The sequence below is a fragment of the Struthio camelus genome, chromosome 2, assembly GCF_040807025.1.
Source record: "Struthio camelus isolate bStrCam1 chromosome 2, bStrCam1.hap1, whole genome shotgun sequence".
Classification (NCBI taxonomy): Eukaryota; Metazoa; Chordata; class Aves; order Struthioniformes; family Struthionidae; genus Struthio; species Struthio camelus.
The window spans coordinates 7,489,897-7,512,149 of record NC_090943.1 but is presented as its reverse complement, the minus strand read 5'-3'; the positions used below and the strand labels follow the sequence as shown (position 1 = coordinate 7,512,149).

General features: G+C 48.8%; 1 protein-coding gene across 2 annotated transcripts in view; it reads left to right on the top strand.

Annotated features, from left to right (window-relative positions):
* Window positions 1-4,415: 4,415 nt before the first annotated feature.
* Window positions 4,416-22,253, top strand: part of ACVR2B (activin A receptor type 2B) — a 104,814-nt gene continuing 86,976 nt past the window's right edge. The window contains exons 1-2 of one of the 2 annotated variants that reach the window (XM_068934181.1): window positions 4,446-4,605; window positions 4,773-4,856. In XM_068934181.1, the coding sequence (XP_068790282.1) occupies window positions 4,805-4,856 (52 nt within the window). In that variant the 5' untranslated portion in view covers window positions 4,446-4,605; window positions 4,773-4,804. Of the gene's footprint in view, window positions 4,857-22,253 lie in introns of both variants that reach the window. The other variant, XM_068934180.1, reaches the window with a different exon arrangement.

Here is a 22,253-nt window from a genome sequence, read left to right as displayed (position 1 = left end):
TGCCAGCCATTTGTCTTCATGCTTCAACCAAACTACAGCCAAAGCCAGGGAAGATTTCAAACGCTGAAGGACTGCAAAACTTGCGGTTTACAGGCATGCCACTAGTAGGTCCCTTTGCCTGGTACATTCCCCGTTAATCTGTCAACATCTGATGCTTTGCTCTTTAGTCTGGAGCTAAGAAAAGCCATCAAAAATATCTCTGTACAGTTGAGGACCCGTTCTGTCTGCCGTACCACTCGTTATTTTTACTGGTCTCACTGAAGCCAGACCGCAAAGGGCAAATTTGTCAATGTGGGTGGGCTTTTTTAGCACCCCCCCAAAAAACCCCCCCAAAACCAAGAGCTCATACAGACAGCAGCAAAGACCATATGCATAAACGTCTGCAAGTTCAGGCTCTAATTTAAAGCTGCTTCAAATATAGACACTCCAGGCAAAGTTAATTGTAGCTGCGTTATGGAGAGGTGACAGAACTGAGTCCTTAGAAAGCCGAGCAAGGTTTAAATCTGCCTCAGCTCTGCTCCCTTTAAAGTTATGCAAAAGCACCGAGAGCAGAGTCAGGCTAAGACTAGGTCTAAATCCTGCCGGAAAACTCTGCACACAAGGTATGGACCACACAACTCCTACAAGAAGCTCGACAATTCTTGAACACGGGGATAAAGTTCTTTAGCAAAACCCCCTTTTCCGCACTGGTTGAGAACCGCGTAGCGTTGGCCTACCGTAAGAGCTGGCCTGGGCTTTGAAAAGCTTCCTAATTCTGCCTCCAGCTGAGAACGCAGAACGCTGTCGCATTAAGAAACCTTTTCATATTGCGGGTTAGGTGCTACTGGGAAGCACTTCATTACGATACAACGTAGTTAAAGCGACAATTTATTTACTCAGGGTTATTCATACAAACAGCTTTTTTTCTTACTTACGCATTTTGAAATTGGTAGGTAGAGGCCGAGGTGCCCGGAGTTGCTTTAGGAGGGATTTTCTATAAGCAACAGCTGCTTTAGTAACCGAGACGCAAGCTGCAGCTGGTAAACCAGCTTGCAGCCCGTCCCGAGGCCTCACCACGCACCGCAGGTAACGGCCGTTGCGCTTTAAAGCACTGCGAAAGAGTCACGTTCGTTGTATCCGGGCTCTGCAACCTGCCTCGAAACAACGCCGGGCTGAAAAACAAACCCAAGTCCGTGAATATAGGAATCGAGTCTCTTTCCCCCTTTGTTTCCTTGCTTCGAAACACCTCTGGCAGCATAAATTTCCGCTCACTGAACAAATCACGTTTCGCGAGAGCTACAACAGGATTTTAAGATAAACGACGTACGAGCACCGCAGCTTTGTAGAGGCTTAAGCCATCCCGGTATCTTTATCACAGGCGGGGTGTCAAAATACATGAATTTGACTTCTTCCAACGGCCACCCGAGAAAGACTGAGCATCACACGAGGCCGCAAAGCGTAACGCTGCATATACGAGGCCGCAAAGCGTAACACCGCATTAGCTAAAGATTATCTTAGCGCAGCCGGGTTTTTTAACGGTTAAGAATAATTATTTAAAAATGGCATGAACTGTGCAACTCTTAACGACAACCGGGCAGAGAAAAAAGCTCTCGGAAACGCTGCCGGCGGGGGCACTTTGTGCGAGCCCTGCCTGCTCTTAGCACCCGCTACCTTTGCTCACCGCTATTTTGGCAAGGCGCAGGGGCTGACCAAGTTCTTAAGCGTCACCCGGCTCCGGCTGTAACATTATCTCCAGTGACAATAATCCCTCCTGGGTTTTTATGTTGCAAGCGCAGAAAACATTTTAGCTTTCCAGGAGGGTAAACATCTCCCTGTGAAACAATGTAAGCGAGACAAGAGCGTAAGCGGGTGTTTACACCACAAACAAAAATTCAGGGCGCCAGTTGTCTCCTCCGGGGCAAAAAAAAATTACCCCCGGGGGCCGCGAGGCTCTTCGTTTGCTCCTGGTCCGGTCGAGGTGCCCGGGCGCGCGGGGCCTCGGCAGCCGCAGGACAAGAGCCGAAGCGCCCTGGACGCGTTTCCTCAAAAGCGTCGAGATCTTTGCCTGGAAAGTACAAAATCAGGTACTGTGAAATCAGGGGTTTGATAGCAGGGCCCTTACAGATAGGAGGGCCGCGGGCCAGAGAGCGCGTCGCGTTAGCGCCGGGCCGGTTGCTGTTATTTTCTGGCTGTGAACTCAACGGCTCGTTTTAGCTGGTCGAGGGGACGTCAGCGGAGCGAAACAGGGGGCCGCGTTTCATCGCTCCCCGCGTTTCTCCCTATTCCCAGCCGCGTGGTGGTTGTTTAAGGACTTATGCCTTGAAAGAAATCAGCAGCCTTACGGGTAATATCGACTGCTAACCTGTCCCCTCCCGAGGCTCCGAACGCCCCGCGAGCCGCTGCGAGGACGCCTGCGCTCCTCCCTGCCCGTCGCTTTGGCCTTCGCCCTCGCGCGGCCTTTTCCATAGGTTGTGCCAAAACCAAACTTTCTTTTTTCTTCTTACACGTTTTACCAGCTAGGCAGCTTTACCTACCTCGCTTTTTCCTCGCCGCGGACCTGAGCAGCTCCTTCCGAGACGTTTTTCTTGTGCTGCCTTTCGCTTCTCGCCCCATGCGTCCGTTAATCACCTGCCAAGAAAGTATTTTTTGCGTCGGCATTTGCAATCGGTACTTTTTTTTTTTTTAAAAACCACTTGCACTGCCCGTCGGTGTGCACGCCAGCTGTAACTGCCCCCTGTTTGAAGACGCAACCACCACGCTCCTGCCCGTGTACTCTTCTTTGCTTATAGTAAACATGTGAGTGAGGTCTGATACTATGAATGATACTATTAATTGGTTTATTGCAACTCCGCCTAGGAATCCCATTCACAATTGAGAGCTTGTTACACAAGCCTCACGCATAGGTAGAAATTTTTTTTTTTTCTTCTCCTGCTTGGAAGAGGTTGCAAGCTCTTAGAAAATCCTCTTGAAGTTTCCTGCGAGCTTCTTACTTTTAAAACTTTGCACGCTTGCTCTTGGCACAAAGCGCTTCTCCAACTTTTTTAAAAGAATGATTCATATTTACTCTTATCTCCCTCCAGAGGGAAAGCAAATGGTTTTATAAATATTTCCAGCCTTACTCCCCATCGGACAAATTAACAAGCTGACCTGCAATTCACCACCAGCGTCTGCGAAGCAGCCTTCTCCGGCGATGAGTCAGGGGAGCGTTCGGGCTGGAAGTTGCGGGAACGGCCCGACTTCAGCATCCTCCCGCCCTCTTCCTTCCCCCCTTGAGGTTCCTTTGGGCTCCCCAGCGCCAGATTACTCCGCTCACAATTAAAAGAAACCGCGGAAAGAGTTCAACTCCTGTAACGCTGGCGATAGAGAAAACCTCATCTACCCTCCCCGGTCCGAGCATGCCTCTTGAGCGCCGGCGCAGCAGCCGCTCAGGCGCCGCGGGTGCCCCTTGCGCTGCCGCCCCGCAGGGCGAAGGGCCCTCGTTGCCTGCGGCTGTGCGCGGCGCTGCTGGGCCAGAAGCCGTGAACACACTGGCGCTTGCACCAGCCTCACGGCAGAGGATACAAACACACAGATGCACGCGCACGTATATATCCTCCTATATACACGCATATATATAAAACATCTTATTATGCATATATAGTAGCCTCCTATATATAAATAGCCTCTCATATATATATTTTTTTTCCTCGCAAGGAATAGATGGGTTAATTCCATTCTCTCTTGCTCGGGGGGGGGGGGTGGTCCCGGGAAGCCCCCCTTGCGCGGGCAGCGGCGGCGGCGGGGGGGGCTCCGCGGGCGCGACGGGCAGCGCCGCCGCCGCCCCGCTCAGCGGCCGCCGAGGCGCGGAGCCCCCGCGCCGCTCCTCCCTCTCCCCCCCTCCCCTCCAGCCCTCTTTGTATCAAACATCCGGGTTTCCCCCGCTGGCTCCGCTGTGGCTTCTCCCTTTTTTTAGAAGCCATTTTGGACTCGGTTCAGGTTTTTTTTTTTTTTAAATTAAAAAAAAAAAACAACCCTCCCCTTCCCCCTCCCTTTATATTTTTTTCCGCTTTTTTTTTTCCCCACTCCTCCTTCCTTCCACCTCCCCCCCCCAAAAAAAAAAAAAACAAACCCGTACATGGCAACTCCCGCCGCAGCCCGCTGCTCCCGGGCCGCCCCCCCCCCCCCCCCCGCCGCCTCGCTGCGCGCCCCGCGCAGCCCGCGATGCCGCGGCCCCCCGCTGCGCGCCTCGCTCCGCCGGCCCTTGCCTGCCGCGCAGCCGCCGCCGCCGCCGCCGCCTCGCAAAGTTTCGCTGTGCGGCGCGCAGCTTGCGCGCGCGGGGTGAGGGGGGGGAGAGGCGCGGGGAGGAGGAGGGGGGAGGAAGGCGCGCCCGCGTGTGTGCGCGCTCGCCCCTTGCTGCTGCTGCTGCTGGGGGAGCCGGAGGGGCTGGGCCGGGGCGGGGAGGGGGAGGAGGAGGAGGAGGGGGAGGGGGAGGAGGCGGCGGTGCGGTGCGGTGCACGCCGCGCTCCCAGCACAAAAGCCCGGGCGAAGAAACTCTTGGAAAGCGGCGAGGCAAAGCCGGGGCCGGCCGGGCGCTGCTCCTCCGCACTGGATACATTTTGCAACTGCGAAGGAATTAAATCCGATTTTGTAGGAATTTTTTTTTTTTTAAATCCCTATTTCTTCCTCCCCCTCCCCCCTTTTTTTAAAAAAAAAAAAGAAAAAAGAGAGGACAGCCTTTTTTTCATCCCCCTTCTTTCACTCGCTCGAGCAATTATACATATATATATATATATTTTTTTTTTCCTTGGGGATAGAGGGGCACGCAAAAACAAAAAAGTGAAGGAATATGATTGCTTCGTGGCTGACTTTCGCCTTTCTTTGTGGAACTTTCTGCGCAGGTAAGAGCGTTGCTGCGTGTTTACCTACGTTAGCCTCTCGCCGTGCCAAACCGAGCGGGCCGTGCCATTATTGGGAGGCAGCCTGCGAAAAAACGGGGCAAACCGGCGAGCGAGCGGGCGAGCAAACCGAGGAAGGGGGGGGGGGTCACCCCAACTGGTGGGCTCGTTTTAATTTAAATCCCCCCCCCCCCGCCCGCCTTCCCCATACACACACGCTCCCTTTAGTTTTCTTCCTGCTTTACAGGACGAGCTTTCCCGTGCTGCTTTTTGTTCCCTTCAGTCGGGCGGCGTGAATCAATGGCAGTGTAAACACGCCGCGATGTCGAGGAAACTTTGCAAAAACCGGCTGTTCGCTGCTGAGCGCGGGGGCTGCAGGAGAGGCAGCGCGCGGGGGGGGGGGGGGAAGATTTTGGGTGCCCGTGCGCGGGGTGCAGCCTCTTGCGGGGCGGGGGGGGGGGGTGGTGAGGGCTGGCGGCTCGCCGCGTCCTGCGGGGGTGTCACCCCCGGGGGGAAGAAGGACTCCGGCCCCGGCCGGGCGCCCCCCGCCCCCGGAGCGCCCCCATCCCGCCGGGGTTACGACAGGAGTCATTTGGGGACTGGGTCGTGATGTGGGGAGCTGGGAGAAAGTTGTGGTGGTTGTTTGTTTTTTTTTTTTTCTTTTTCAAGGGGGGAGGGCTTTTGTTGCGGGGGGTGCTTAGCTTATTTTATTTTATTTTTTGCTTTTCTTTTTTTCTTTTTTTAATTTTTCAAACCACGCGTTTCACTCGCCCGGCCCTGAACTTCAGCCTGCTGGCTGCGCGTTTCCCTAAGGGGGAGACCCGGGTGCCGGGGTGGGGGGGGAAACAGTTGCTACAAACACCGGGCTGCCCTGGGGAGGGGGGAGCGGGTCGGACCCCCGGGCGCCCCCCCCCCCCCCCTGCCCTGAGCGTGCCCGCAAGGGCCGAAAACGCGGGCGGGCTGCGAAAGCCCCTTCTCTCCCCGACTTTCCCTCCTCTTTCATGTGTGTGTGTGTGTTTCGCCCCCCTCCCCTTTTTACTATTCCCCTGCCAAATCAGAGGTGGTGGTGGTGGTGGGGGGGTATCTCACAGCGCTGCTCCCGGCCCCCTCTTTATGTACCAGTTGCGCGGGGATGGGCGCAGGGCAGCAACTTGTCCCGCTGCGCAGCCGGGGCGCGGAGCGGGGTTGGGGGGGGGGGGGGGGGCTCCGAGCAGCGTTCCCAGGGTGCGGGAGAGATGCTGCAGTCGTGCCCTTTGTAATTTATTTGTCTTCCCTGCGCTCGGCCGGGGGCCGCAGGGGAGTCCCCGGCCGCTGCGCCCCGGGATTTGGCCGGGCTGAGGCGGGGAGGGGGCGCCCGGGGGGCCGCGGCGGCTGGGGCAGCCGGGTGCTGCCGCGCTTCCTTTGTTCCGAGTGCCCATTAAATATGCGCTGCCGCTGCCGGGGGTTTGTCTTGCCGACAATGCCACCCTGTAATTACTATTTTTTTTTTTTTTAAAGCCACGCTCAAATTGGTGGGGTTTATGGAAAGGATGTAGGGTTTAAAAAAAAAAAAAAAAGCTTTGGCCAGCTCAGGCTTTTTTTTTTTTTTTAAATCTAATTGATGGGACACTTGTACGCACAGCTTTGTTTCCATGTGTTGCGAAGGGGTTGTGAGGGATTGTATTTACATACCTGCTCTCGCTCTCCGCGCTGCTATTTGGGAAGGAGCAGGGCTGTGTGTGTGTGTGTGTGTGTGTGTGTGTGTGTGTGTGCCATCAGTATTCGTGGTATTCAGGGTGGCTGTAATCACAACAGCTCTCTTGGCTGGAAAATTCTGTTATGGGCATAAAGGAGATTTATGGTTAATGTATTTTCTTTCTATATATCTTGGAATCCTTTTATCTCGGGTGATTCAATAAAAGAGATGGCTTCCGGGTTTTTGTTTTTGTTTTGGTTTTTTTTTGGTGGTGGTGGTTGTTGTTGTTTTTAACCTGATCCTGTGGTTGTGCATATAGTGGCAGAAATGCAAGTTAGAGGAAAAAACAGTTGCTTTAAAAAAAAAAAAAATTAACCCTGAAAGCTTCTTAAATGTATCATGTTATGAAAGGGATAATCTGATAGGACATACCTACACTGACTTTTTTCCCTCCCCCCGAAAATATAATAAAGAACCCTCAGAAAAAGGATATAATTCTGTTTGTTTGGAAAGGTCCTCACGGATCATTAAATCAGTGCATTAGCAATTCTGCAAATCTCCCCCTCTCCTCTAAAGCCTTTTCCGTGTTTCTGGCGATATTTGTGAGTATTTGTCCATACGATCCTCATTGTCCGTTTTTTTTTTTTTTTTTTCCCCCAAAGCTGTTCGGTCAAGAAACCCCCCCCCCCAATGCCAAATACCCGAAGTTGCAGCGGGTTGCTGGGGGTTCCCAGCGCTGGGCTTTGCTTGAAGTATTTCTTTTGTGTGCGTACATGTTTTACACGTTAGGACTGTAGGAAAGTGGTGGGCTTTTCGAAAATAGCTTGACCTCCATTGTTGACGATTCTCATCGCTACCTTGGCTGACTGTAACAAAGCAAGTCGGGGCTGCAAATTTTTTTTTTTTTTTTAAATCTGTTATGCTTAATTTCTGGAATACTGAGGACTCATTGAGGAAAACATTATGTTCATTTTTAGCCCTTTGTTTGCAAATTTTCTGCAAGCCCAAATGTTCAGAAATCATGTTTTAATCGATGAGTTTTAGAAAATACAGAAGGTGTAAAAGGATTTGTCTTGCGAGATGTATTGCTAACGTGTTTCCCTGGGCTATTACATTACTTTTATTTTGGTGCAAGTTTAATTAAGTAATGCCATGCAGCAATGAACTGTGCTGCAAATGGATCTGGTCTCCTCTTTCACTGTCTTGTATTTATCCTCTTGTGCTTGAGAAAGGGAATAAAACTGGCTTCATTAGCTTGCTAATTAAACACAATGAAGTGCATGGCCCAAGGTTAATGGCAATGGCCTTTAAAAACACCAAACTCTTGAACAGGTGTTCAGCATAGATATATATTTTTAATCTGTCCTCAAATCCAGATAATTACACCACGGAGATACCCATTGTCACAGCTCTGTGGAGAGGATAATGCTCGGTTAAAGAGGCAGGTAGGCGGTGCATGATTTTTAGGGGCATTGTTTAGAAACACCTCTCCCGGTGGGGCGCTGCGTGGCGTTTAACCCACTCCCCCCCACCATTTCAGAGCATCCCCTGTGCCTTTCTTCGGTGCGTTTTTTTTTTTTTTGTTGGCTAGGCAGGGTTAAAAATCCACTATGCCTGGACCAGATAAGCGAGAGTCCAACGGGAGCCTGGGTAGTTAGCGGAAGTATCCACACGCTGAGATTTATGTTGTTTCTCGTGTCTTTGAGCAACCCATCGAGGCTCTAACACTTCCCCCCCCCCCACCTCCTCCACTCAGTTGATGAGATGGTAAGAAACAGGCAATTAAAGCGCAGGTCTCCCACTCACCACCTTATAGCTGTCACCAAGCTCCCGTCCAGTCTGGTCTCCATCAGCTAAAACACGCTTGTCAGGTTTTTTGTGCTCTACGTGACGCAACAGTTGTAGACCTCCCCTGCTGCCACTGAATAGATGGTGGAGAAGAAAGAAACCGGCCAGCCTCACTTTTCCTTTCTTGTTTTGTTTTGTTTTGTTCTCTCCCTCCCACCATTTCTCTCCCCCTTTTCAGATCAGCATTGAGGGCTTTACTGGTTTCACCAGTTTTGGGAAACAGTTGTGCCGCTTTGGCAATTCCGGGGCCGCGCTCGGATCGGAGAGTAGCAGCTTTTGGAGCGTCGGTAATGGGATTACCACGAGAGCCAGCCCAAGAATTTAGCTGCTTTGATTTGCAGCATGCTGGTCTCTGTGGTTGGTTCCTCCGCAGGATGGAAGTGTTGCCGGTGGAAAAGGTCCCAACGGATGTTACCTTAAATTATCAGAGGTGAAGAAGATGGAGAGAAGAGGTGCTTCTAGGCTAGGCGTGGAGGGAAGGTGTATTCGTGTGCTCGACCTACGCAATGCGTGTTCCTAGGAAGTCTTTAAAATCTAGACATCCCTAGAAAAGGGACGTCTTTAAAATAAGAATTAGAAAGTCACTGCGCTCTGAGCCTTGTGGCGAGAAGTGTTTTGGCCGTCACGTTTCAGGGCCTAGGTTTAGGAACGTTTCTTAAATTTCCTGTTGTTCCTAGCAATTAACTACATGGAGCTTGAGCGGATTCAGCGTTAGCTGAGATTTTTAGCAGACCTGTATTTTTTCGAGCCTGGTAAAACATAACGCCTTGGTACCAAGCACGCCCGCCGGGGCAGCTGCTCCAAGTGGGACGTAGTAGCTGGAGTCGAAACTTTGTGCAAGTGACTGGTAACTTCTGGCTGTAGATGTCCAATTTCAGCTAACTTGCTGTATGCCTGTTCCCCGAAAAGCACTGCGCCTCCCTTGCGGGAATCACCTTTCCTTAGGGTGCCTGCGGCCGCTCCCCGGAAAGCGGGGCGTCCCGAGCGGTCAGCTGGAGCGGCGCGCCGTAACTCGGGAAGGGTGGATAAGGCAGCAGATAACCTTGTTGAGTCTAGCTGGAACCGAGACCCAACCGGAAGATCTAAAGGGCCGTCGTCCTCACGGGCGAGTTTCTACGAGCGGGTAACTCCTTAAAAAAAATTGAGGAGGGCGGTGGGGGAAGGAGCTGCAAAGGCGAACCTCGTGGAGCCGGGCTCCGTGGGCCACCTGCTTCCAAGCTGGCTTTCTCTCGCTTTTTGGCACGGACGAAGGACGTGCGAAAGGAGGGCGGGTTTTGCGACGTTTCGTGGTCGGCCGCCGGAAGCGATGTGGGCAGCGCGGCGCAGTTACCGCAGCGCCCTGGGCTCCGTCGGGCTCGGGATAACAAAACATTGTGGGAAGTTGGGAAAGGGGAACCGCAGAGCGTAATCTCCGCTTGAAAGAGGCGTTGTCTTTCCCTTTTATCCCTCCTTGGCCTTTTTTTTTTTTTTTTTCTTAAACTAGTGGGGGTGTGTGTGTGATTTTTCTCGGCTGGCCAATAGCCGTGCCGGGCTCTGAATTAGTCAGTGTAGCACTTAGCATTCGGCACCCTGTTCCCACTTAAGCTCTTTTTCGCCTGTTCCTTCACGTGGAGATTTTCACATCAGTGAAATTGGATGTGTTTAAGAGAGGTGTCTGTGGCCACCGCATCCACCAGTATGCTCTTCCCCTCCCCTGCCTTTCTCCTCCGTTAACCATTGAGGAGCAACCAATGTCTGATATCTTCTCTTCATTATAACTTCATTCCGAAATAATTTTGATGCTTTAGTCAGTTGTTCCTTTAAGGTGTATTAAAATAATATACATCACTATTTTTTTTCCCCTTCCTCCCTTCCCTGAATCTTCCTTGCAAGTTTTCTTGGAGCCATTGAAGTCAAAGGGGCAGAGAAGTAAATTAAAGATGAAACACTTTGCCTGCCTGCGTTCTGCAGACCCAGCACATTTCATGCTTAGATTTGAATATAACAGTTGCTCTTTTGCACTGATTTCGTGTTCTCTTCTCTCTCCGTCATCCTCCTTTACTACGGTACAGCTTCAATTCAAACTCAAAGTTCAGAGTGGCAATTGTCAGTATAAACTATAAAATGATGGAATATTTCCCTCCAACACACGAGCGCCTCTTATTTTGCTGGTATTCTAGTCCTGTCGCTCCGGTTGCGCTATTGCGTGCGGCGTTGGTCCATCACGGTGCTTAAGAAAAATATGCTCCTGGTGCTGAGGTGCCTTGGCAAAAGTGGGCTTCTCTTCTGCTGCATGTTGCTCGTGGAGATAGAAGGTGGCTGTACCGGAGGCGTTAGCAGAGGGGCCAAGCGTGGGAAAATTGGACTGTGCACCCCGCTGCATCATGGAGCAGCTTAGCCAAGGTCACACCAAATGGTTTTGTACCTCGTTAGCAAATACGGAGGAAAATAAGTGTTTCTGTTTCAGATAAAATTAGATTTTTGGCCTTCAGCCTGGTAACATGCTCTGGTTTTTTTTATTATTATTTTGTTTTATTTTTCCTTTTTTCCCCTTTTGATTACTTTGTAGGTGGTTGGTATGTTTTTGCTCTTGTAGAACATCCTTTCTTCCTCGGTTGGGTTGACCACAAGCAGAGGCTGGTTCACGCGTCCAGGCTTGTAAATTGAAATAGAAAGGAAGTACAAGCAGACGCCGAGCACCAACGGGCTCACTCTGTACTAAACTACCGTTTACCCTCCTCATTGATAATTCTGCAATTCCCAGGTCGATGCGGGGCTTTGCCACCGATTCAGTTTCTGGTTTGGCTGGGGAGGGTCCTGCAGGTTGGGGGTTTCTCGGCATGTCGCCTCTGTGGTCACTGGCGACTTTAGGCCCGTTCAGGAGGGTCGTGCCAGGCTCGTCCTTGCAGGGATTAAGCAAAAAGCAGCCTGGGCGCTGGATGCTATTTTAGCCTGCTGATGGGATTGGGGAGCTAGGGGTATATTAAGGAACTGAAATGAGCCTGCGAAAATGTTTGTTTCCTTAGTCACGCGGGAGAGGTTAGAAGTGAAACTCGTATCTGTGCATGTTTATTATAGCACATAATTTATGGGGCATAACACGAATTTAGCAGATAATCCTCTCTCTGGCATTTTTAATATCCAGGGAGGTGAGGAACTGCTGCTCCCCATGTTTTTGCACCTTTTACATGGAAGGAGTGACTTTTCAGAAGTCTTGGCCGTCGGGGGCAGAATAGGTGTCTCCGTTCCTTGGCTACCGCTCTGACCTCCAGATTTTCCTTTTTCGTCCCCCCCCCCCCCCCCCCAATCTGGAATTAAATTTGCTGGGAAAATGGGACATTACATTAACTGTATACTGGCGGTATCATTTTGCTGTCTTTCTACTCACCCGGTCACTACTGTATCCAGTCGTGACATATATGTGGTCCTCCTGTTTATTTCAGAAGGCTAAAATATATTCCGAGAAGGTGTACAGGTCTTTCTTTAATCAGAAGGTGTACTGCTTTGCAGTTAGAGCTGCATGAATTTTTAATCCAGGTGGACATTTCTGTGAATTGAGAAGTGTATTTTGAACTCTTGCTCTTCACGTCCGTTTTCTGTTGGGGTGTGACAATGGAAGAAGTAAAGGGAACTCGCCATAGCGGAGGTTTTATATTAATCCCTCTCTGATAAAGTTTGCAACTGAAGGAATTGCCGTTGATTTATGGGCAAAGAAGCCAAAGCAGGGAAAGATGAGCGTCTCTGGCGCTTGTTGGACGAATCTTGAATAACTTAGCACAGCCCTGGCATCGTCTAACCCCAACGGCAAGGGCCGTGGTTTTAAAAAGTCCGAGTAGTTGACGCTGCACTGCAGTACCTTAGGTGCTGGGACTGTCTTTCCTTTTTTCCTTTAAAGCTTTTCCCCTTGTATAAGCTGTTTTCTAACTGGTGGCAAAAGTTTAACTTTTATGTGTGGCGAGTGTAGTGCTAATGTAATACTTATTCCTAATTTATTGCTCTGAGGTGCGAGATGATAAGGCCCTGAGTGGGTGCGAGGGATAAAGTTAGCGCCATTTGTCTCTGATTTATCAGGTGGTCCATCTAGACTGCTAACCTTTCTCTCCTCTAGCATTATCTATTTAAAAAGCATTGTATAATGTGTGAAACTTTCTAATTTGGCTTTTAGGAATATTGTTGCTTATACATAATTGACTGTCTGCAGCCAATTTTGAATTCCTAGGGAGACGAGAATGCAAACACGGGTCTGAAGTGAAGAAACGTTCGATGCAACTCTCCCTCCTTTTTATGAATTAAAAAAAAAAAAAGTTTCACGAAACGAGTGCATTGTAGGCTTTTAAAGCCCTTTTAGTCTGTGCTTGGGTTTTGTAGTCTCCCGCCTCTGCGGACTGGCGGCTACTCCTGTTGCTTGGAGGAGCTGTCTGCAAACAGCGGTTCTTGCCAGTGGCTCCGTTCACCCTTGATGCTACTTTGGAAACCAGGACACTTAAGCTTTGCAAATATGATGCTTTTGGTCTATTTTATCCTGGTCTTTATGGTTCTGGTCTTGGAGGAGCCTGTTGCCTTGCACCTGCATGCATCCTATGCTAGTTATTTGCTGTGTTTGAGACCCATGGGCTGTCACCTCTATTTGCTCTGTAATCGGCAGGGTAAAACCGTAGTTGACTTGAAACCCCGCTACTCAGCTAAGCGTGTGCTTGCAGTAGCCTTGTCCTGGCAAGTTTAGCCTTGGGACGGCCTAATGTGGTGCACGTGGCTTGTTGGCTTCTCAAAGTCTTTGTTTTTCCTTCCCTGCTCTGACGACTGAAATATAGCAGGTTTTTGTGTTCCTGCTTTAGTTTGTGGGAGTAATTAATGGGTTAAGAATGGTAATTCGCCTATATATGCGCAGGCTGAGAAATTCGGTTGTCCTTGGGTTTTCGTCGGGGGAGGATCGAGTTACAGTGCAGCAGTTATTGGGTAGCTCTCTGGTGCACTGAAGTTTGAACTCTGCTTCCCTTGCCTTCACATGCATGCACAACTTAGCAGCCACTATATATATATATATATATATATATATATATATATAGGTTTTTTTTTTTTTAATAGGAAAAGTCTCTGCTAAAGCACATTCTAATGCCTGGGACAATACGTTTTCCCAAATACCTATTGCAGTCATGCTGCAATGAGATCCTAAGGAGCAACGTTGGAGGTGGTGGCAGTAGGTGCTGCTTCTGCCACGCCAGAATCGGTTCTCTCCCTTGAAATTCCCTTTTAGGCAAGGGATGTTGGGTGTACGGGGGGTAAGCCTCGTTAGTACAGGTGGAAAAATCAAAGGAAGACGATGCATTTGACGTTTGGGGTTGCGTTGCAGGCCGTTGTGTGATGGTGTGCGGGATTGCTATTGCCGGCAGTAATACTGGACTTGTCGCACCTGCAACTGAAATACTGCATCTGTGCACGCACTTATCATGTGTGGACGCTAATTTTTGCATACTTTGCCGCAAAATCTAGTTTGAGCTCCTTTGGATTCTTTCAGAATATTCCAAAGACCAATGCTCTTTTTAAAGTAAACTCACTGAGATAAACATTTTCTTTTTATTTGCTCGCTGTTCCAGTAGAGCCCTGGTCCCTTCCTAGGGCTCCTGGCGCATCTTTTGCATGTGAAAATGTGAAACAGGGGCCTGCAGAAAAGACGGGCTCGGCGTGCTTATTTATAACAAGGAATTCCAGGCTAGATTTTAATCACCTTTTAGTATCTTGGAAGCAACGCGGTGGCCCTTAGTGCTAAAGCTCCAGGCTGCTTTACACAGGTAATAAAGACAAGAATAGCCTTATAGAGCATTTCTGCAGAGCCATGCTTGCTGGTGCTGGGCAATTCCCCTTGTCGGTGGAAGTCCGTGGCATAAAGCCCATTCATCCTGGATGTGCAAGGTGATAGACGCTTGTCCAAAACCCCCCACCAAATGCAGCGTTAACTCCAACCGTGTGGTTATGCCGGCGATGGAGCCAAGCCTGTTTGCATCAGCAGGGAGTTCGGCCCGATGCGGCCATCCCTAGCAGCGTATTTTCATGTTTGTATTGTACCTGAGATAGCTGCGGAAGTCTTTTATAGATAGTTTTTATAGCTGTAGATAATTTCCTGTAGATACGTCCTGCTATCGTCTAATGGGATGGACGTAGTGCTACTTAAAGCAAACACTGGACGCCTTTTTTTATAGGTGATAGAATTGCCTTTCCCACGCCATCCTGTGCAGATTGGCTATTTAATATGCAAACAGCAGCCCCCCCAAAACCCTTCAAAGGCAACTGTAAGCCCCAGAGACGGCTACTACCCTGTTAGATAGGCAAGATGCGTGTGTCTGTGGCCTCCTCGATGAGTTGCCGGCGCAGGGATGAACCCGAGCGAGGGACGTGCCGTTCTCGCAGGCTGCCCGCGAGAGCCGCGCCGTTTATTTGCTGCAAGTGTTTGTATACGTGAACGATTTTGAAATGGCTAACGCGGAAAACGTTTGACGCGTGGTGCCCCAAGATAAAGTTTGCTAAAAATAGTTCTGCACATGGAAGCCGGTCGCAAACTCGGAGCGAGCCGGGAGTCGCTTTACAGGCATTGTTGGGAGGATTTCAGGGTCCCGCGAATGGAAGATGAATGTCTTTCTGTTATAGTAACAGCTGCGCTCTGTCCATCGGGATATAGTGTTTGCCCATCCAGCTCGTAATAATTAAACAAAAGGGTTATTTCATAGCAGCCTCGGCGGGGGATTATGCTGGAATTTTATCTTTCTCCATTTAGAATTGCCGGACTCTATTAAAACAAAATGAAGAGTTAACCTCTCACCTGGCCTCGCCGCTTGGCAGAGGCAGCTAGTTACTGCCGGGAGGAAGCTAACGGTTAACTGGGTGTTTGGACAGATGCAAAAAAAAAAAAAAAAATTTTTTTTCCATTTTTGTATTTTTTTCCACAAATGCACTTGTCCTTAAAGAACATCTCAGGTTTTTTGGTTCCTGAACTTTTCATTAGTTGGACCTATGCTGTGTTAGTGCCTTCCCGGTCTGACAATTTAATGTGCTGCGTAGATTGCTTTCGTTCTTCCCCCTTAATGTCTAGGGCCTGTGGTTCGTTTATTTATTTTATTTTATTGCTGTCTGTGGCTAAGAGGGGCCGGAAGCTGATATATCTTACCAGCGGGTGAATAAGCAAATGACTTGAAAGGCGTATAGTGTAATCGTTTTTGGGAACGGGTCTGCATCAGGCGACTTTCTATTCCGGCTTTGTTAAAACTCTTTGTAAAAAGCCCTAATATAGGCAAATCTTAAAGTCAGAAGAGGCCCAGAAGCAAAGCAAAGTTTATTCACTCGGTACCTTTTCCCGTGAGTAAATCCTTTCCCCCACCCCGAGCCGCGTGCCCGTGGCGTTAAGTCCCCGAGCTGGGTGCGGGCTGGCTCCGCGCCACCCGTTTCTCTTAGTTGGCAATCTCCGCTCCCCGTTCCCGCGGCGGGTTTCCCGCGCGGCGCTGCCTCGAGGCTCTCGCCCTTGCTCCCGCTGAAATAGCCCCCCTGGGTGCCAGGCAGGCTGCCACCGCCTTCGGACCGGGTTTATTTACCGCTGTGGGAATAGGCAGCGAGGGTTAAGGAGGGCTCCGGGGGCAGCTGTTGCCTCGCGCGAGTTGGTTTCGCTGAGCGTCGGCAATAGCGGCAAGGAGACGGCCGTAGCAAAAAACAATAGCGCCGCTCCTCTGCCGGCCGCGCGTTACGGTTGCACCTGGCGATAGCAGGTCTGTAACTTTTCTGCGGCGGCGCAGCACTTAAAACGCCCTGAAACCACCATTTCTTGACGATTACGGGCCCGAATTTACCCAGGGCAGGCGCGCCTTGGAAAGCCGCCCTCAGCGTGGGAGGCTCGTGCTGCGGGGTCGCCTCCCGGCTGTCGGCGGGCTACGTCCCGCCGTCCGGCACCCTGCGGTCCCCTGGTGCGATACCTGCCGCTTACCCTGCGCTGAGGGAGAATAAGCGCAGCGAAGTTCAAACCTGAGCCGCGCTATGGTTTTATTAATAATTTCCACTGGTGGAATACGGATCTGAGACTTCCCGCGTTCCTTTAAAAGCAGTTCATAGGCCATAGTGGAAACGTACCGTGGCCACGATGATCGCGGTGACCTGATTTCAGCTGCGTTTCTGATCTAAGTTCTGCCCTTAAAGAAAAAAAAAAAAAAATATATATATATATATATATATATAAGTGGTTTTTGGGAGCCCTGGGAAGGAGAAGGAAACCGTTTATTTCAACCCCCAAATTCCTCTGAGCTGTAGAAACACTGTCAAAGTAATTGTAGCCTTTTCAGTTTTCCTGCGTAGCTTGCTTCCTGTGTAGTCTAAGGAAAACCTGTGCTCTGTTGATGGATGTCACTGTTTTTATGTATGTGGGTTTTTTTTTTTTAACTTGTGACAAATATCTCCCAAGATATTGTTTGAATGATGTAAAATTGGTTCACGTGTAAAACTGTAAAATTCCGGCTTTTCCTGCCTACTTGATCACAGCTATATCTGCCAGCTTCTTCTGCATTAAGGTGTTACACCTTCGGTGGTTTGCTGCGGAATATCGTCTTAATCATTTCTGCTGTAATTTAATCATCTTAATTAAAACTGCGTTGAATTGTGGAAAGTAATTTGGGTCTGGAGAGCAGTGGGTTTTGTGTCTGTGTGTGTAGCTTGTTTGTTTTTTTGTTTTGTTTTTTTCTTATTAGGAGATGGTAATGGTCTTGGCAAGATTCTGCTAAAAAAAAATTAGCCCAGTGTACAAAAACCAGTGTTGCCAAGTCAGTACAGTATTTCTCCAGCTAATTGTGGCCTTGAAGGGTATAATATAAAAGGTCAGCTTTGTTAGTGAACTACAGGCTTCTCCTGCGAGACAGAAATCCAGGTCCTTATCAAGGATGAAATCGAGGCTCCTTGGTTACACAATTGAGCTTTGCTATAATTTGGACATCATTAGGCTCTTTATTAAAGCGGTGGAAAAGTCTAGTCAATCTTTCCGTGCTTTGCTTTCTTAGATGCGTTTTTGGGCGTGAATTTGTGGTAGGACTTCCTTCTCTTCCCTTCCTCAAAGGGTGTAAAAACGGAGTCAGGTGAAAAGTTGTCAAGTTTGTTGCATTTTGGGTGTTCTTTGTCATGAACAAGAAGCTTGTGCAGAGTTTTTAACGGCTAGGACAGTCCACCTCTTCTTTGCTTCCTCTTGAACTGAGCAGAATTAGGTGGATGAAATTCTAGAAGGAGCAGCTACTCCTTTTGGTTTGTCCTGTCTCTCTCTGTTTTTAAAAAAAAAAAAAAATCTTTATGAAATCAGAATCTGTTAAAAATGCTTTGCATAACTTTTTCTTTAAGCCCAAACCAAAGCACTTAACTTTCTTTTTTTTGGGGGGGGGGGGGGGGGACACAGGGGGCAATGACTTTGTGACATGTGGTCACAGGACAGAGTTGTGGTGGAAAGGGGTTTTTGTACTTTCTCCCTTTGTCATGGTGTGGGTCGTGTTCTCGGTAGGATGTTGCACTCCCGGGAACGTGCTTTTGTGGCACTGACTTCTGGATTGTAAAGCATGGCCGGCTCTTCACGTCTTTGTTTGATCGCTCTTTCTTACCCAGCGGATGTTTTTCTAGTTGAATAGATAAATGAATCTTTTTCCCTTATTGGACGGTTCGATCTGACTATGCGCGGCTATGGAAGTTAGAGAAGCGCTTTGGAAGGGCTTCGCTCACGATGTTTTGGAGCCTCTAAATCTCAGTTCCTTCAGCCCCGTTGTATTTGGCTACGTGATGCCCTGCAAGCGCCTGCGTCCTTGAGACGTTAACGGTGCTGGGAACGCTTGCAGGAGCAGCAGTGTCAGATCATCTCCGTGAATGACCGTTTTCTGCAACGTATTTCCCAACTTCACTGTAATAAATCTTGAAGGTGAAAGTCTTTGCAGCGTACCTGTGGGGTGCGGAAGTGTTGTTTTTAGCACGCGAAGATGCGGACCGAAGCGGAGAGAGCCGTGAGAGTGATGCCCGGCTCTGCTGCAGCGTCCCGGTGAGGGGAAGTCTGTGATCACCCATCTCCAGAGATGCTGCCAAAGAGCCCAGCGTTCCCACCAGTCCGGGGGAAATGTGGGGAGGTAGATTTCTATTATTTTGATAACTTACCATATGGATGACTTCACCTCAAGCTCAAATTCTGTGAAAAAGCCTGGTCTCGCAGGCAGTTTGTGCGTTTCTGCAGCGACTCTACTCGGAGTAACACTTTCTGTCTTTTAAAAATTAAAAAAAAAAAAACTGACAAAGAGACCATGTTGTGCTTGCCGATGAAGAAAGCCGTCCAGGACTTCTGTCGTTCAGTGACTTCCTTTTGGAAATCCTGCTTTCTGTTGAATTGGCTTATCAAGGGCTCCTAAACTCATCCCGGCTCCTCGCTGCGTGAGCGCACGGGAGCGGCTGAATGTTTGGACGCGTTTGAGATCGTTTGGGCACTGCCTCGTTTGGGCACTGCCTCGTTTGCAACCCCTGGCTGGTATTTCCCGAGTTTCTATCTGAGGGGTGCACGTGCTCTGAAGGACCTTTGCCTGGATTTCTCTGACGCGTGCCAAAATTTACTGTTTGAGCAGTTGCAGGGACCGAATCTTTCTGTGCTGGAAGGGTGAACTTTCTCGGGCTGCAAGATTTTAGTGAAAGCTTTAGGCTATGAATGTGTCATCATCTCGTTGCGGTTCTTTACCACTCGGTGTCCTGTTGATCTGAATGATTTTAACTGTCTTCAGCCGAAATTGAATGCTGCTTTCAGTATTTATAAGCCGTACAACCGTTAAAACAAACCAAACCTCTGCTTCCAGCATTGGCAGAGGGGTTGAGGACAAGAAGTTGTCTCTTAAGGAATATAATCTGCTCTATGTTAGGGTATAAATCAACTTCTGACTTGTAGGTGTTGGGAGGAAAATTTCCTTTGGGACTTATAATCCAGAGCTGGCCGCCTGTAAATCTGCTTGGATCTTCTGCTGAAGTGTATGGTAATCCTGGAGAGCAGATCGTGGACATAGACCATGGGGCTGAGAGCATGACGTGAAAATCTATCTCCTTTCTTCCTGCCACCGTGGATAGATACTTAGTTTTGAGTAGACGATTGTCAAACCAAGTGCTGAAAATGATGAGTTCATTGTCCTGTTCTGTCTCCTCCCTCCCAGTGAAACTCGCAGAATTGGCTTTAGATACCGAGAGTTGAAAGCAAACAACAAAAAATATAACTGTACCTGGGTTTTTGGTTTTTTATTTGCTTTCTGGGGTTTAAGGTGTGAGAACGCACATTGGTTGTATTTTCATACTTTCTAGATTTCCTTTCCCAGTCCTGCTCCTCAAGGGCTGGAAAATATTTGTCTTTAGATGGAAGCGATGATTTTACATTTTCTTTAGCTGTTTAAGAGATGGTTTTCTGCCATCTGTAGAAAACAAAAATCCAGCTCTTCGTTGGGTAGTCAGAAACTTTGGGAAGGAGGAAAAGGGCAGGAACTGATTGCCACTGTGTTTGCAGGTACAGTTTGGCTCATGTCATCTGGAAAAGATGGTGCGTGAAGTTTCTCATCAGACTTCCTTCAAATGAAGTTTTGTGTGTGTGTGTTTTTGTGGTGTAGTACAGTTGCTAAAGCAGTTGGTCTCTTTGAGTAGCTCTTCTAGTGCTGCAGGTGAAGTTACTGCTTGAAGGCTGAAGGCTCGGTCAGGAGGATGTGACCGGCTCTGGTCCTTTAGGGCTTTCCATGAAGACTAGAAAGTGGTTGGTGTCTCTGAGCGATTTGTAGGCAGGGACGTTCTCCCCCGAAAGGTAAACTATTTGTCTGACGACTCTAAAACTTCATTCCTGTTCTCTGCAGGGATAATTCCAGCACTTAGGGCAGCTTTATGCTGTTCGGTTGCCTTGTGGGGTTCATCAGGCTCCGGGCCAGGAAGCTGCAGGGTCAGCCACCTCCCGCAAGAAGCGGGACTGTCACATCTGTCTGGTTAATACCTTGTGCTTGTGGGCTTCCTCTTCATCCCTGATTGCATCCTGCGCTTTTAAGACGTGGTGCTTGCAGGAGGTTTCTTCTGATGGCAAACGTAGCCGGTAGCACGCGGCATATGAGTTTGGCAGTTGGTTGTGGTTTTTTGTTTTGATTTTATGTTTGTTTGTTTTTGCTTTTGGTGAACCTTTCTCTCTTATTTCTGATGCACGTTGCCTGCTTTTCTTGCTTTTTTGGGGGGTGAGCTCGCTCCACCTTTCTCTCTCTTGGGAAGAAATTGGCTGTTCTGACTCGAGGAAATGTTTTCTCGCTTGTCAGAACAAACGTAGCCGAGCCTAGAGCGCGCGTCGGGAGCGTGTCGAGGTGGTTTTGCGGCTGCCGCTGCTGAGCTTGTCGGCAGCCGCTAGGCCGGGAGAGCCAGGACGCTCTACAGATTACGCAGCTTTACAGATTTCTATCTGCGACTTGCAGGGAAGGGTATAGCCTGAAGTCGGTCTTGGTAGTTCGGTAGAGGAGATGGCTGTCAAAGCCAAACTCTGGATAGAGAAATTTCTCCTGGTCCTCTCCCCATCGAGGAGGTCCTCTCCTCAGCTCTCTGGATATAGTGACAACTGATTTGCTGTTAGCCAGGAGTCCTTAAAACCATGCCCGATAAGGGCTTTTTATTTATCTTCCCCCGCCCCGAGCGGCTAGTTGCGGGTGGATGCTTGCAATTCCTTATGCATTTTTCTTCTCCGGCTCCTTATGCTCGGTGGGCGCTGGGGGAAGCCCGTTTTCCCAGAGCTCCTCCCTGGGCTCGCTGCCTCCTGGCCCCTTCTCCTGTTTGTGGTTGTTTTTTTTTTTTTGTTTGCAAGGTCTGATGGATTCTGCTATGATCTGATGGATTTCAGTTGCAATTTAAAGATGTTACAGGGCACGGCTCGCTGTGCGCTGAGCCCGCTCCCTCCCCCCCTTGCTTCCCATGCTGTATTTTTTACTGTCGTCTTTAGCGGTTTTGTTGTTTTGCAGAAGATGAGCTGTCGTGAGTTAAATCGCAAGTGGGCAACAAGGTAACTGGACTTAGTTGAACTGATAACGTCCTATTAAACGCGTTCTGCCTACCTTCACATCTCTTGAAATGCCTTAATCTGGACTGTAAATTAAGTTATTGTTGATCTCTCTTCAAAGAAGCTGCAAGAATGAGTTGATAGGAACTCCTGAGAGAGCTCTTCCAAGAAAGTCTCCTCTTAAACAATGAGATGGCATTGCTTTTCCCCTTTTCTATTCTAGCTTTGGAAAATCAGAGAAATATTTATTTTGCCTTTGCTACTTCTAATTTTCATATTTCAGAAGGAAAAAAAATCAGTAAGTGTCTCAAGCGTTATCTTTTCTTGCAGGCTTCATCTTAAAAATGTTCATTAAGACCTCATTGGCTCAAAGTATTGTGGTGAGCGTCACGAAAGTCACGTCATTTTTGGTTATATTTTAATGATACTTGGGATGAAAAAAATAGCCTGGAAATATTTGTTTCCCTGGCTTTTCAGTATTTGTCTACTAGGTATGACCCTGAAAGGGAAATGGAGCCGTTCCTTTCTGTTGTCAAAGTTGACCTAATGGCAGAAGATTGATATTTACAAAAAATTTACAGTTTTAGCAGTATATAAAGGTTCTTTAAAAATTTTTTTTTTTAATTTTCCTGTTTTTAGGGATGTGGAGGGCACTAGTTCCCAGGGGAGGGAAGGAAGGGGACCTTCAGGAGTGTCTAATGTTACCATGATTTGGAGGGGAAGGAGTGGGGTGGTAGAAAGATGTGCAGGTAAAAAGACAAGATGGCTTGTTGCTGTTTCTTTTCACGTCTTCCTTCATGTTTTTTTTTTTATTTCTGCATCTCTTCTGCCTCTAGACTTTAGCATCATGCAACATAATGTT